This window comes from Chiloscyllium plagiosum, chromosome 22 (genome assembly GCF_004010195.1).
Source record: "Chiloscyllium plagiosum isolate BGI_BamShark_2017 chromosome 22, ASM401019v2, whole genome shotgun sequence".
Classification (NCBI taxonomy): Eukaryota; Metazoa; Chordata; class Chondrichthyes; order Orectolobiformes; family Hemiscylliidae; genus Chiloscyllium; species Chiloscyllium plagiosum.
Genome location: NC_057731.1, coordinates 43,648,545 through 43,662,746, shown reverse-complemented (window position 1 = coordinate 43,662,746; position 14,202 = coordinate 43,648,545). Strand labels below are relative to the sequence as shown.

The 14,202-nt window shown below is 43.1% G+C and overlaps 2 protein-coding genes across 4 annotated transcripts in view; one reads left to right on the top strand and one right to left on the bottom strand.

The window, feature by feature from the left end:
• Positions 1 to 243: 243 nt before the first annotated feature.
• Positions 244 to 7,568, bottom strand: atp5md (ATP synthase membrane subunit k). Of its 2 annotated transcripts, none has more exons than XM_043712904.1 (4): positions 7,467 to 7,568; positions 6,221 to 6,325; positions 800 to 902; positions 244 to 392 (listed from the first exon to the last, which is right to left on the bottom strand). In XM_043712904.1, exons 2-3 carry the CDS (start codon positions 6,305 to 6,307, stop codon positions 804 to 806), a joined length of 186 nt encoding a protein of 61 aa, XP_043568839.1. In that variant the 5' UTR covers positions 6,308 to 6,325; positions 7,467 to 7,568; the 3' UTR covers positions 244 to 392; positions 800 to 803. The 2 variants fall into 2 exon arrangements, with proteins under 2 accessions (XP_043568839.1, XP_043568837.1); XM_043712902.1 differs by having other exon boundaries at positions 7,371 to 7,520.
• Positions 7,569 to 7,804: 236 nt separating this feature from the next.
• Positions 7,805 to 14,202, top strand: part of pdcd11 (programmed cell death 11) — a 57,022-nt gene continuing 50,624 nt past the window's right edge. For both annotated transcript variants that reach the window (XM_043712900.1, XM_043712899.1), the window contains exons 1-3: positions 7,805 to 7,949; positions 9,295 to 9,402; positions 12,920 to 13,057. In XM_043712900.1, the coding sequence (XP_043568835.1) occupies positions 7,899 to 7,949; positions 9,295 to 9,402; positions 12,920 to 13,057 (297 nt within the window). In that variant the 5' untranslated portion in view covers positions 7,805 to 7,898. The remainder of the gene's footprint in view (positions 7,950 to 9,294; positions 9,403 to 12,919; positions 13,058 to 14,202) is intronic.

The window sequence follows — 14,202 nt, the reverse complement described above, 5'->3', positions numbered from 1 at the left end:
GCCTGCACTGGGAGTTGCTTTTTGTTACAGTGGCAACTAGTGAAACCAAATTTTTATTTTTGTTAAATGTTAACCTGAAAATGAAAGGTGTGGAGTGCAATGTACCTATAATTATATTTAAAAAACACAAACTTAGAGTTGCTAACAAGAACAAACAAAATGTGGTTGAGCATGGAATGAGTCTAGTCAGCCATCCCATTGCTCCAAGATACAAGTACTACACAAAACCATTTCACTCAAAAGTAAACACTGCAACTGTGGAGTCCCACAAGTTTTATTTGTGAAGGCTGATAACTTATAACATCACTGACATGATTTATGGGCGTTTCAAGCATTCTCCCAGATCCCACACAATGGTCCTTAAACTCCACTAGCACTGTCTTACGGAGAATCTGAAATGAATCAAAATATAATTTCATATTGATATTTTTATAAATAATTCTAATTCCAATTAAGTCAATAACACTGACTAAACATATCCCAATGTTCATACTATTACTCTGAAATAATAGTTACAGTTTTCTGTAGGGGAATTAGAGTCAGTAAAAAGTGCTTGTTTTTCCAGACCGAAAATAAAACTTCCCCATACGGTCTGTAACAAACATCGTTAGATGCAGAATAAAGCATACTATTCTTTTAAACTAAAAGTGAAGCTCCTTCAATCGTGCCCCCCATCAAACCCCCTCAGGACAGGTCCAGCATAGGGTTAGATACAAAGTAAAGCTTCCTCCATACTCCCCATCAAATGCACAGAGGGCAGGGACAGCACTGAGTAAAACAAAACAAAAAAATTCCTCACCACATCATTTTTGTTCCATGATCGCTGGTGGTGTCTTCTTTTTTGATCTTAATTTGAAGAATAAACAAATCGCTGCGATCCCAGTGTATGTTGCTAAGACATACTGTGAACAGAGACCATGTGTTAACAATGAACCTGCTTTAAAAAAGGAAAGTTCATACTAGTCAGACAGGGATCATACTCAAAGGGAGAACAGTGTGAAATGGACTTGTATTCACCACAGTTTACAACAATGATGTACTCTCGTTATGAAAAATAAAATTCTTAGAGGAAGATAGAATAGATACTGGGAGGCGGTTTAAAAAAAGCAAGAGGCGGCCTCAGTTCTTTAAACCTGATATTGCATTCAATAAGATTGTGGCTGATCTGCTACCTCACCTCAGTATGGAAATGTTAATTGATCTTGATCCTGAACACGCTCAGTATTGAAGCAATCCAAAGCACGGAATTAAAAAAGACGTATAATTCTCTGAAGAAATTGCCTTTCATCTCTGTCCAGATGGCAGATCCCTTTATCTGATGGGCATGACCTCAGGAATTAGAGACCACAGCCAAAGGAAATAGCTTCTCAGTATTTACATTGCAACAATGAAATGTTGAATGAGATCACCACTCAGTCTTTTAAAGTCCAGAAGGTGGATATCAATTTGATTCCATCACTCCTCAGAACAACCTTATGAAATCAGTAAACTTTCATCACAGTCAGTCAGTCTCAAGTTTACCACACCCTTACATCAAAATTGTGCACAGTATTCACGAGATGGTCTCAGTTTAACTGTAAAAAGACATCTGTGCACTTAATAATCCAACACCCCTTTTACTGGTAACCTCCCTAATTGCTTGCTGTAAATCCATCTTAGGTCTCTTTTTAAAAGTGAATCACAAACTTAATTACTCACTTTTTAAACAAATATTCTGCTTGTCTTTCCTTCCTGAAGTGAAAATTTCCATATCCCCCACATGATCATCTATCTGCCCATCTTCTTTCCCAATCACTAAACAGCCTCTTGTGCAATGTATCTATTGCATTTTACTTAATCTCACTGTGCACAAATTGCTACAAGAAGTTTTACATTACAATAATCAACCTGACTTGATCGCATTCTCAAAAAAGGTTTTCACAGACAATAGAGTGGAACTAGTGTTGGGAGGACAGTTTACAGCGATTCACAATTACAGTAAGGCCAATAAGAGTACTGCCTACAGTATGAATGACAGGATAATTATTAATGGACTGAGGGACACCACCATCATTGGTCAGACTGCATCCTTCTTGAGCTGCATTTATCAATTAGTGAGAGACTGTAATCCAGGTATATCCAATGGTTTCATTATCCAGACTCTGAGGTCACCTACCACATTCAGATCACTGCTCCCAGTAGTAATTTCCAAAAATCTCAGGTTGCTGATTCATTTCGGGATGATTTGATTGTCCGTTCCATTACGGAGATAACAGTGCTCAGATCAGCCTTATCCAAACCTCAATGTCCAGACAATTCACACCAAACAAGAAGAAATGTAAATTCCCGTAGGAGAGAGTCAGCAAAGGAGCACTTTCTACTGGATATTTAATCCAACAGTGACAACATTTCAAAAGTCATTATTTGGCTGTGAAATATTTCCAGGTATCACAAAGAATAGGATAAAGCTGAACACAGAAGCAAGCATTTCCACCCACACTTAATAGACAGGAGAAGGCCATTTAATTAAATCATGGCTGACCCTATTCTATTTCTTCAACCTGTTTTGCTTTCAGATCACATCCTTGGCTTACAGAAGTCAGCATTATCATAGATTTCTTTAGGAGAGCTCCTCAGTTTTCCTTAATGGGGAGGTGATGCTTATTGATATTAATCATGAGATTATTAATCCAGAAACAAGATTAGAGTGGTTCTGGAAAAGCACAGCACACCAGGCAGCATCCAAGGAGCAGGAAAATCGATGTTTCGGGCAAAAGCCCTTCATCAGCCCTTAATCCAGAAACTTCACTAATGATCAAATCCAGCCATGGCAGATGGTGGAATCTGAATTCAATAAAACAATCTGGAATTAAGCAGCTAACGATGACAATGAAATCATAGTTGATTGTTGGAAAAAGCCATCTGGCTCACTAATGTCCTTTAGGGAAGGAAATCTGCAATCCTCACCGGGTCTGGCCATAGCAGACCAACTCCCCTCCAAAGCAGCCTAGCAAGTCACTCAGTTGTATCAATCACTATGAAGCCTTGACCAAGAAATCAAACCAGACACCTGGCATTGACCTACACACTGGAAAAGACAACAGTAAAAATAGTCTTGTTGATCCTGTAAAGTCCTCCTTACTAACATCGGTGGGCTACTGCCAAAATTGAGTTGTCTCAGACTAGTCAAGCAATAGCCTGCTAGTCATACTCACAGAATCATACCTTAAAGACGATGTCCCAGACATCACCACAACCACCCTGGATATATCCTGTTCACCAGCATTACAGTAGTATAAAGTCAGGAAGGAGTCCTCAACATTGTCTCCAGACCTCATGAAGTCTTGGGCCTTAAGGTCAAACATGGGCAAGCAAACCTGCTGATTATCACATACTGTCCTCGATTTGCTTACGAATCAGTACTCCTCCATGTTGAATAACAACTGGAGGTAGATTAGATTAGATTAGATTACAGTAAGGAAACAGGCCCTTTGACCCAACAAGTCCACACCGACCCGCCGAAGCGAAACCCACCCATACCCCTACATTTACCCCTTACCTAACACTACAGGCAATTTAGTATGGCCAATTCACCTGACCCTGCACATCTTTGGATGGTGGGAGGAAACCGGAGCACCCGGAGGAAACCCACGCAGACACGGGGAGAACGTGCAAACTCCACACAGTCAGTCGCCTGAGGCGGGAATTGAACCCGGGTCTCTGGCGCTGTGAGGCAGCAGTGCTAACCACTGTGCCGCCCACCCCAGGTAGTACGGAGGGTGGCAAGGGCACAAAATGTACTCTAGGTGGGGGATTTCAAAGTCCACTGCCAAGAATGTCTCGGCAGCTGCACTGCAGATTGAGCTGGTCAGGTGCTAAAGAACATGACTGGGTCTGCGATAGGGGTGAGAGAATGAACCAGAGGGAAAAACACACTTCACCTTACCCTTGCTAATTTGTCAGCTGCAGAAGCATTTCACAGACCATGGAGATAAAGTCCTGCCTTCATGTTCAGAACACTTTCCAAATTGTGGTGGTGTACTATCACTGTGCTACATTGGACAGACTTGAAACAGATCTAGCAACTGGACGAGGCATCCATGAAGTGCTGTCGACCATGAACGGCAGAATTGTACTGCAGCAGAACCTGCAATCTCATGGCCTGGCATAACCCCCACAATTACTAATCAAGCAAAGGATCAACCCTGGTTCAATAGAGTGCAGGAGGGCATGCCTTGAGCAGTACCAGACAGACATTCAAAGGTTTTCACCTAGTAAGGCTACAAAATAGGACAACTTGCATGTCAAACAATGTAAGCAGCAAGCAACAAAGCTAACAAACAGATCAGATCTAAGTCAAGTCTAATTGTAAATGGTGATGGACAAGAGAACAACAACTCACAGGACAAGGAGGCACCACTAATATCCCTCCTCAAATGATGGGGAAGCCCAATACATCAGTGAAAAAAGGCTAAAGCATTCACTGCAATCTTCAATCAGAAGTGCTCAGTAGATAATCCATCTCAGTCACCTCCAGTACACCCCAGCATTACACATATCAGTCTTCGGCCAATTTGATTAACTCCATTTCATAAATCAAATAAAAAACAGGTAGAGACACTGGATAATGCAAAGGCTATGGGTCCCGATAACATTCCGGCAATAGTACTGAAAACGTAACACAAAATTGCCCAAGCATGTCCTGTACACAAAAAAGCGGTACAAATCAAATCCAAACATTACTGCCACAGTCTACTCTCGATCATCATTAAAAGTGACAGACAGTATAATCAACAGTGCTTTTCAGCATTACCTACTCAGCAATAACCTGCTCAGGGTCACTCAGCTCCTAACATCATTACAGCCTTGGTTCAAAACTACTGAAGTCCAGAGGTAAGGAGAGAGCAGCAGCCCTTGACATCAAGGTTGCATTCAACCAAGTGTAGTACTACAGAGCCCTGGCAAAACTGGAACCAATGTGTATCAGGGAACAACCCTGCTGGTTGGAGTCATAACTGGCACAGAGGAAGATGTTTGCATTCGTTGGAGGTCAGTCATCTCAACTCCAGGACATCTCCATGGGGGTTTTTACTGGGTAGTGTCCTAGGCCCAACCATCTTCATCAATGACACCCTCCATCATATGGTCAGAAGTGGGCAAGTCCACCGATAATTGCCAATGTTTAGCACCATTTGCAACTCCTCAGATACAGAAGCAGTCAGTGTTCAAATGAAACAAGATCTGGACAACATCCAAGCTCGAGCTGACAAAAGACAAGTAAATGTGCACCACACAGATGCCAGGCAGTAATCATCTCTAATAGGAGATGATCAAACTACCCCCAACTTGACATTGTGATATTATGATAACTGTATCCCCCACTAACATCATTCTTGGGATTACCATGGAGCAGAAGCTCAATCGGATATGCCATATAGTGTCTACAAGACCAGTTTAGAGCTCAGAATATTGCAACAAATAATTCACCCTTGACTCCCCAAAGCCTGTCCACATCTACAAGGTAGAAGTCAGGAGTGTGATCAGGACCACATCCTCTCTTCCACCAGCAACAGCAGCGTGTGCTATCTACAAGATGTATTGCAGTAATCCATAGATCCTTAGACAGAACCTTCCAAACCAATAACCACTTCATCTCAAAGGGCAAGCAAATAGATGGAAATACCACACTTGCAAGTTCCCCTCAGGTGGCACCATCCTGACTTGGAAATATTTTGCCATTCCTTCACTGTCATTGGCCCAAAATCCTGGAATTCCCTCCCTAATGTCATTGAGAGTTTACCTGCAGCCCAAGGACTATAGCAGTTCAAGCAGGCTGCTCACCACCACCTTCTCCAGGACAACTAGGAACAGGCAACAAAGGGGCATCACAGGGGCTCACACCACCAGGATCCCAGATTCCAGCCTCAGGTGACTACGTGGAGTTTGCACATTCTCCCCATGTATGCGTAGGTTTTCTCCAGGTGCTCCAGTTTCCACCCACAGTTCAAAGATGCGCAGTTCAGGTCAGGTGAACTGGCCATGCTAAATTGCCCATGGTGTTAGGTGCATTAGTTAGAGGGAAATTGGACTGGGTGGGTTATTCTTCAGAGGGTCAGAGTGGGCTCGTTTCCACACTATAGGGAATCTAATCTAATCTAATCTAATCTAATAAATGCAAACCAGCCAGTGACTAACAAGTTCCACAAGTGAATAAAACTGTCCCCTCTTTAATTGTACTTACATTCCTCCTCCCAGTGATGGTGTAAGAATTGAAATACTTCTGGAAACCAGTGAACTGGTGCTGGCTACCAGCATCATGACCTGCCATCCTTTCTCCTCACTCAAACTGTGGAGGGAAACAGAATCATTTAAAATGATCAGGTATCTCAGTGCCAAATACACAGTGCATATCATTTTCAAATAAGACAGAAAAACTTTTTCATCTCCTTTCAGGCTTTACAAGTTTGGCTCAGAATCAGTTGTAGTTTCACATCTTAAACTGGAAATGTGTTGCTGGAAAAGCGCAGCAAGTCAGGCAGCATCCAGGGAACAGGAGAATCGACGTTTCGGGCATAAGCCCTTCTTCAGGAACACATTCCAGCAACACATTTCCAGCTCTGATCTCCAGCATCTGCAGACCTCACTTTCTCCTCAAAGATTTCACATCTTAAAGTCAACCTCTGGACTGTTTAAAGTGGTGATTCAGAGTGAAGGGTGAACAGAAGATTCTCAAGAAACTTTGATATTAGATTTCTCCTGAGAATTGCACCAACTCCCCTGAAATCTCTACACACTTTCCAACATCTTGAGTGAAGGGAAGGCCTTTTAGAACAGAGATAAGGAGAAATATCTTCAGCCAGTGAGTGGTGGATCTATGGAATTCATTGCCACAAGAGGATATGGAATCTAGGCGATTGAGTATATTTAAAACTGGAATAGGTAGGTTTTTGAGTATGAAAGGTTTCAGGGAGAAAGCTGGAGAATGGGGTTGAGAAGCTTATAGGATATCAGCCATGATTGAATGGCAGAGCAGACTCAATAGGCTGAATGGCCTAAGTTCTGCTCCTATGTCTTATCTTTTACTTCCATACACTGGCTACTTTACATTTATAATGCAGACCACCTTTAATAGCGCCACTTCATGTAGGAGGGTGGAACTACAGCGTGACAGTTTACATTGACAATCCCGTTGTCTCACTGGAGACAGCGACCGGGCGTGTTACAGGAATCTTTGTCACTGCAGACCCAGACCCAGCCCCAGCCCCAGCCCCAGCCCCAGCCCCAGCCCCAGCCAGTGGGCCGTGCCAGTCTCTGGGGCACAACTGGAATTGATCTCAGGACTCCCAGATCAGATCGGGGGGCACCAAGCCCAGGGCATGATTCTGTCTTACCCTCACTCCTGGAAAGACTCCCCAAATGCGGTGTCAGGCTACACTCTCACCGGGGCCAGGAAACAGCTTCACATACACCTCACGACCAACTCTCACCTTCACTCAGTCACTTCCCGTGCCCTTCACAGGCCCCAGCCACTAAACCTCCCTCCGCCGGAAATAACCACCCAAACCCCACTCTTATTGGTGTAAACAACCACCACTCAACCGGATAAACACCAGCGGACGTTACGTCATAGAGACTACACTGCCATTGGATAATATAGACGTCAACCGCAAATGTGCACCCGCCTTCCCACAGTGACGGTTGGGCAACACAAGTGTCAATCCCTAACGTCACCGGAGAGACTCGGTTGTTATTGGCTGTCTGTTATCATACCGCCCCGTGACGTCATATGCAAGAGCCGCATCCAAGATGGTTGTCTATTGGGGGGGGAAGAATTGATTGACCAACGGGTGTCGCCGGAAGTAGTTGTTTGGAGGCAGTGAACGTTTCCGGAGGCTAGTGTCATGGCGATGGCCATGTGAATGATCGTGGGTTCGGTTTCAGCAGATTCAGAGTCACTGACGATCTCCTCGGTAACGTTCACATTATCAAACATTGTTAGTGATGTCGTTCATATGATCACCCCCTCCTCCAGTTGTTCTGTTTCCTATAGTCTTCGTCTGATGGAGTCAGTGATGTGGAGGGGCCAGTGTTGGACAAAGTTAAGAATCACACAACATCAGGTTATCGTCCAACAGGTTTATTTGGAAGCACTAGCTTTCAAAGCGCCGCTCCTTCGTCACCTGATAAAGGAGCAGCGCTCTGAAAGCTAGTACTTCCAAATAAACTTGTTGGACTATCATCTGGAGTCAGTGGGTGATCAGCTTAGAAATGTCTTGAGCATTCCCCATCACTATGGCCTTTAGCTATTTACTACACTTCTGCCCTCATCCCTTCTCTCCCCTACTTTCTCACTTTCTAATCCACCAGCATCTGTATCATAAGCACCAAAAGCTGCCATTTCCGCAACCTCCAGCAGGATGCCTCCACCAAGCCTGTTTTGTCCTCCCTGTCAGTATTTTGTATAACTTGTTACCTCCAGGATACCTTGATCCATTCCTCCTCCACTTCCAACACCCCCATGGCATCTTCCCATGCAATTACAGAAGGTTGTAACACCTACCTGTTTACCTCCACCCTCCTTCATATCCAAGGCTCCAGACACACTTTCCAGGTGTAGCAGTGACTTACCAGCACTTCACTCAATCTGTGTTCTCCCCTACTTTGGGAGACTGGATGACAGCTTTACAGAATGCCTACTTACTGTTCGCAAAACTGACCCTGAACTTCCAATTGCCTACCACTACATATACTGTGGCCAAAACTTCTGCCTCAGCCTGCTGCACTGCTCCTGCAAGACTTAGCACAAGTTGGAAGAACAATATCTCATTTTCCATGTGGGTCCCCTACAGTGTTTGAAACTCAATGTCATCCTTTACCCATCCCTACATCCCAGACCCTATCATGATAGGGACTGCTTTTAGCACAGCCAATACACTTTCGTCCACTTATTGTCCCCAATATCAACTTTTCTTTATCTTGAGCATGCTATTACTAATCCTTTAGTCCTCCTATTTGTTCTTCTCCCCCTCTCTCTGGGCTCCAAAACAATTTGTCCTCTCACTCCTTGTCCTTTTCCTAGTTATTATCTGTTCTGAATGATAATTGGACTCAAAATTTTAACTCTGCTTTCTATCCACAGATGTAGTTAGATCTGCAGCAATCTCTGTTTTGATATTAACCTGCTCCTCACCTCACCTGTGGGCCTTGTCTCATAGCAAACCCTCCACCCCATTTAAAAAGCCTTCAACCTTCCTCGGAAATATCCTTTCCCACTGAACTGTTACTACTATAAGATATTCTTACTTCTTTCTGCAGGTTGCAAGAATGGCTGCAATGGATGAGGATTTCCCTCGTGGAGGGGTGCAGAGAAATCCCACTAGGGAAAAGGTGAAGAGGAGCGTGGAAGATGAAAACCTGTTTCAGGTAAGTGTCACACAGTTGTGGTTAGAAGTTAACAGCAAAATTCCAGATTACAGGAAGTATTTTGCTGTTTGCGGCAAAATGAAGATCAAATAACTCGGGTTGTTTCTGATGTCTGTCATATGTTGCCTTCAGGTGTTGGCTATTTGAAAATGGGGTAAAAACAATGACTGCAGATGCTGGAAACCAGATTCTGGATTAGTGGTGCTGGAAGAGCACAGCAGTTCAGGCAGCATCCAAGGAGCAGTGAAATCGACCTTTCGGGCAAAAGCCCTTCATCAGGAATAAATGAAGGGCTTTTGCCCGAAACGTCGATTTCGCTGCTCCTTGGATGCTGCCTGAACTGCTGTGCTCTTCCAGCACCACTAATCCAGAATCTGGCTATTTGAAAATGCCTGGGTATGTGCCCTTGTGGCCTTGTGGCCAAGCCATTGAATCAGTAAATACTTTGAATTCTAGATAACTTTATTCAGACCAATCTTTCAGTTACAAATGTTCAAAACATCAACAATTAAGAAACTGCTTCCCTTCTTATAGAGAGCATGAAGTGTGCAGGCCGTATAAATGGAGCTTTACCCATGCTCTTGCTGCAGTAGGTGTGTTTGATGGGTAATGTGTATACCACCATATGAAATAGGAGCAAAAATAGACCATTTGGTTCCTTGAATCTGCTCCATCATTCAATCAAATAACTGGTCTGTTTGCATTTTAAATTCCAAATCTCATCATCTCCAAGGAGTTCCCTGCCTAACATGAATCTATCCATCTCCGTCTTAAAAATATTCATTGACCCACCCTGGCCACCTTCTGAAAGGAAAGAATTTTCCTCATTTCTCCTGAAATGGCAACCTCCTAGATCTGGATTAAGCTACAAAAAGAAGCATATTTTCAGTGTTCACCCTTTCAAGACAATTCAGGATGTTATACACTTCAATCAAGTCACCCCTTCCTCCTCTGAATGCCAGTGGAAGCAAGCCCAGACTATCCATATATTCTCATTCCAGTTATAAATCTAGTAAACCTCCTCTGAACCAATTCCAATGCATTTACAAAACTTCGTTAAATAAGGTGAACAATACTGCACAGAGTATTTGAGATGAGGTCTGACTAATGCCCTGTAAAACTGAAATATAACATCTTTATTCTTGTGTGCAATTCACCTTATAATAAATAATACCACTCCATTTGCCGCCTTGATTGTGTTGTATCTGCATACAAATGTTTTTGTGACTTGTGCAGCAAAATAATAAATCCCTCTGCAATTCAAAATTGTGTCCTTGCTTTCCATTTAAATAATAAACTGCTTTTTCGTTCTTCCTGTTGAAGTGAACAAAGTCACTTTTTTTCCACATTATACCCCATGGGCAGATTTTGCCCTATCTATATCCGTCTGCAACTTCCTTATCTTCCTACCTATCTTATTGCCTTTTGCAAATTTTGTCACCATACCTTCATTCTGCTCATGTTAATTATTGATTTAAACTGTAAAAGGTTGAGGTTGCAGCTCAGATCCCTGCAGTACTCCAGTCACATCCTACCAATCAGACAAAAACAATTTATGAATACTGTTTTCTGCTAGCCAGAATCTTCTGTTAAAATTATTATGTTATTCTCTACGCCATGAACATTTTTCCACAATGACAAGGTAGCTAGGATAGTGAAGAAGGCATTCTGTGTGCTTTCCTTTATTGGTCAGAGCATTGAGTATAGGAGTTGGAGCATTTTGTATAATTCTGGTCTTCCCTTCAGAAGGGTGTTGTGAAATTTGAAAGGGTTGTGTAGTGGACAGTGAAGAGGGTTACCTCAGATTACAACGGGACCTTGATCAGATGGGCCAATGGGCTGAGAACCGGCAGATGGAGTTTAATTCAGATAAATGTGAGGTGCTGCATTTTAGGGAAAGCAAGTCTTAGCAGGAGTCACAGGTAGATTGGATAGTGAAGAAGGTGTTTGGTATGCTTTCCTTTTATTGGTCAGAGTATTAAGTACAGGAGTTGGGAGGTCATGTTGCGGCTGTAGTTAGGTCACTTTTGGAATATTGCAGTTCTGGTCTCCTTCCTATCGGAAAGATGTTGTGAAACTTGAAAGGGTTCAGAAAAGATTTATAAGGATGTTTGCCAGGGTTGGAGGATTTGAGCTATAGAGAGAGGTTAAATAGAGTTGGGGCTGTTTTCCCTGGAGTGTTGGGAGGTTGAGGGGTGACCTTACAATGATTTATAAAATCATGAGAGGCATGGATAGGGTAAATGGACAAGGTCTTTCCCTGGGATGGGGGAGTCCAGAACTGGAGGGCATAGGAAAAATTTAAAAGGGACTGAAGGCGCAACTTGTTTCACACAAGAGGGTGGTGTTGTTTGGAATGAGCTGCCAGAGGAAGTGGAGGCTGGTTCAATTACAACACTTAAGAGGCATCTGGATGTGTATATGAATAGGAAGAGTTTAGATGGATATGGGCCAAGTGCTGGCAAATGGGACTAGATTAGTTTAGGATATCTGGTCGGCATGGATGAGTTGGACTGAAGGGTCTGCTTCCGTACTGTACATCTGTATGATTCTATGACCTTACACCTTATGAAATGCGTTCTGGAATTCCAAATCTAGCATGTCTACAGAATTTCCTTTATCTATGGCGTGTGGTACTTGTTCAAATAACTCCAATAAATTGGTTAAACATGATTTCCTTTTGACAGCACCATGTTGGCTCTTCCCAATTAACAAGAGATTTTCTGAGTGTGAAACTATAATTGCTTTAATGATTGATTCCAACACTTTCTCCATGACAGACATCAAGATCACTAGCCTATACTTTCCTGTTTTCTTACTCCCTCTCCTGTTAAACAGATGAGTTACATTTGCCAGTTTGCATTTTTGAATCGAGGGAAGTTTGGAAAATTAACACCAAGGCATCCAGTAGCTGATTAGCTACCTCTTTTAAGGTTCAAAGGTGAAATCCATCAGGACCTGAAAACTTGTCAGCTGCAGCTTCATTGGTTTTAATACTACTTCCCTCGTAATTGTAATTTTTCTAAGTTCTTCCACCATCTTCCCTTTCTGACTTACTACTAATGTGGAACATTTTTTGTATAGTATTTGGTGAAGACAGAAGGGTGGGTTACGCTTCAGCGGGTCAGTGTGGACTTGTTGGGCCGAAGGGCCTGTTTCCACACTGTAAGTAATCTAATCTAATCTAAGATATTCAATCATTTCATCTGTCATTTCCTCATTGTTGACTGTTAACTTCCCATTCTCACTTTCTAGTGGACCAACACTCAATCTTTTCTTTTTTAAAAAATGTGTAAAAACTCTTGCTATCCACTTTAATGATTCTAGCTAACTTCTTATTATCTGTATCTAATCTCATGCTATACCTGTATGGGAATATTTGATGGGATCAGTATGGAGGGAACTTTACTCTCTATCTAACCCCATGCTGTACTATCCTATGAGTGTTTGATGGGGGCAGTTTGAATGGAGCTTTAGTTTATATCTCACATACATGCTGTACCTGTTCTGCTTCCAGATGCATCATGATAATGTAAAAAAGAAACAGAAAAACAAGAAAAAATCGATCCCTGTAGAAGCAAAGAAACAGAAGACAAAGAATGGTGGTACATTACAAACAAATCAAAGGATCAAGGCACAGTGTCTCTCCCTCAAGGTACGTAAATGCAGCTGGGTCTAGGAGTATGTGATGATCATTAACACAGTGCTGGGTCCACTTTTGTTTATCATTTGTGTCAATGATTTAGATGAGAATGCATGGTTAGTAGGTTTGCAGATGACCCCAAGATTGGTGGTACACTGCACAGTGAAGAAGGTTATTTAAGATTACGAAGAGATCTTGATAACTGGGTCAGTGCGCTGAAGAGTGGCAGAGGGAGTTTAATTTGGTTAAATGCAAGATATTGCATTTCAGTGAAACAAACAAGGGCAGGACTTGTATAATTAAAAGTAGGGCTTTGGGTAGTGTGGTAGCACAGAGAGACCTAAGAATTCAAGTCCATAATTCTTTGAAGTTTGTGCCACACACACAGCGGATAACAAGGCATTTAGCACACTTACCTTCATTGCTCAGACTTTTGAGTATAGGTGTTGAGGTAGTAAAGGACATTAGTAGGCCTCTTCTGGAGTACTGTATAGAATTTTGGGCGTGGGGGACATTTACTATAAACCGACCGACTCCCACAGCTACCTAGATTACACCTCCTCCCACCTTGTCCCTGTAAAAATGCCATCCGTTATTCCCAATTCCTTCGCCTCCACCGCATCTGCTCCCAGGAGGACCAATTCCAATACCGAGCAACCCAGATGGCGTCCTTCTTCAAAGACCGCAATTTCCCCTCAGACGTGGTTGACGATGCTCTCCACCGCATCTCCTCCACTTCCCGCTCCTCTGAACTTGAACCCCGCCCCTCCATTCGCCACCAGGACAGAACCCACTGGTCCTCACCTACCACCCCACCAACCTCCAGATACATCGTATCATCCTTCGTAATTTCCGCCACCAAGGATATATTTCCCTCTCCTCCCCTATCAGCGTTCCAGAAAGACCACTCCCTCCGCGACTCCCTCATTAGGTCCACACCACCCACCAACCCAACCTCCACTCCCGGCACCTTCCCCTGCAACCGCAAGAAATGCAAAACTCGCGCCCACACCTTCCCTCTCACTTCCCTCCAAGGCCCCAAGGGATCGTTCCATATCCGTCACAAATTCACCTGCACCTCCACACACATCATTTACTGTATCCGCTGCACCCGATGTGGCCTCCTCTACATTGGGGAGACAGGCCGCCTACTTGTG

What these genes read in the sequence shown, in the direction of transcription:
- atp5md (XM_043712904.1), bottom strand. Translation starts at nt 6,307, where the DNA reads ATGGCAGGTCATGATGCTGGTAGCCAGCACCAGTTCACTGGTTTCCAG. An exon ending in CCATCACTGGGAGGAGGAAT is followed by an intron (nt 903 to 6,220) that starts GTAAGTACAATT and finishes CTCTGTTCACAG; the next exon opens with TATGTCTTAGCAACATACAC.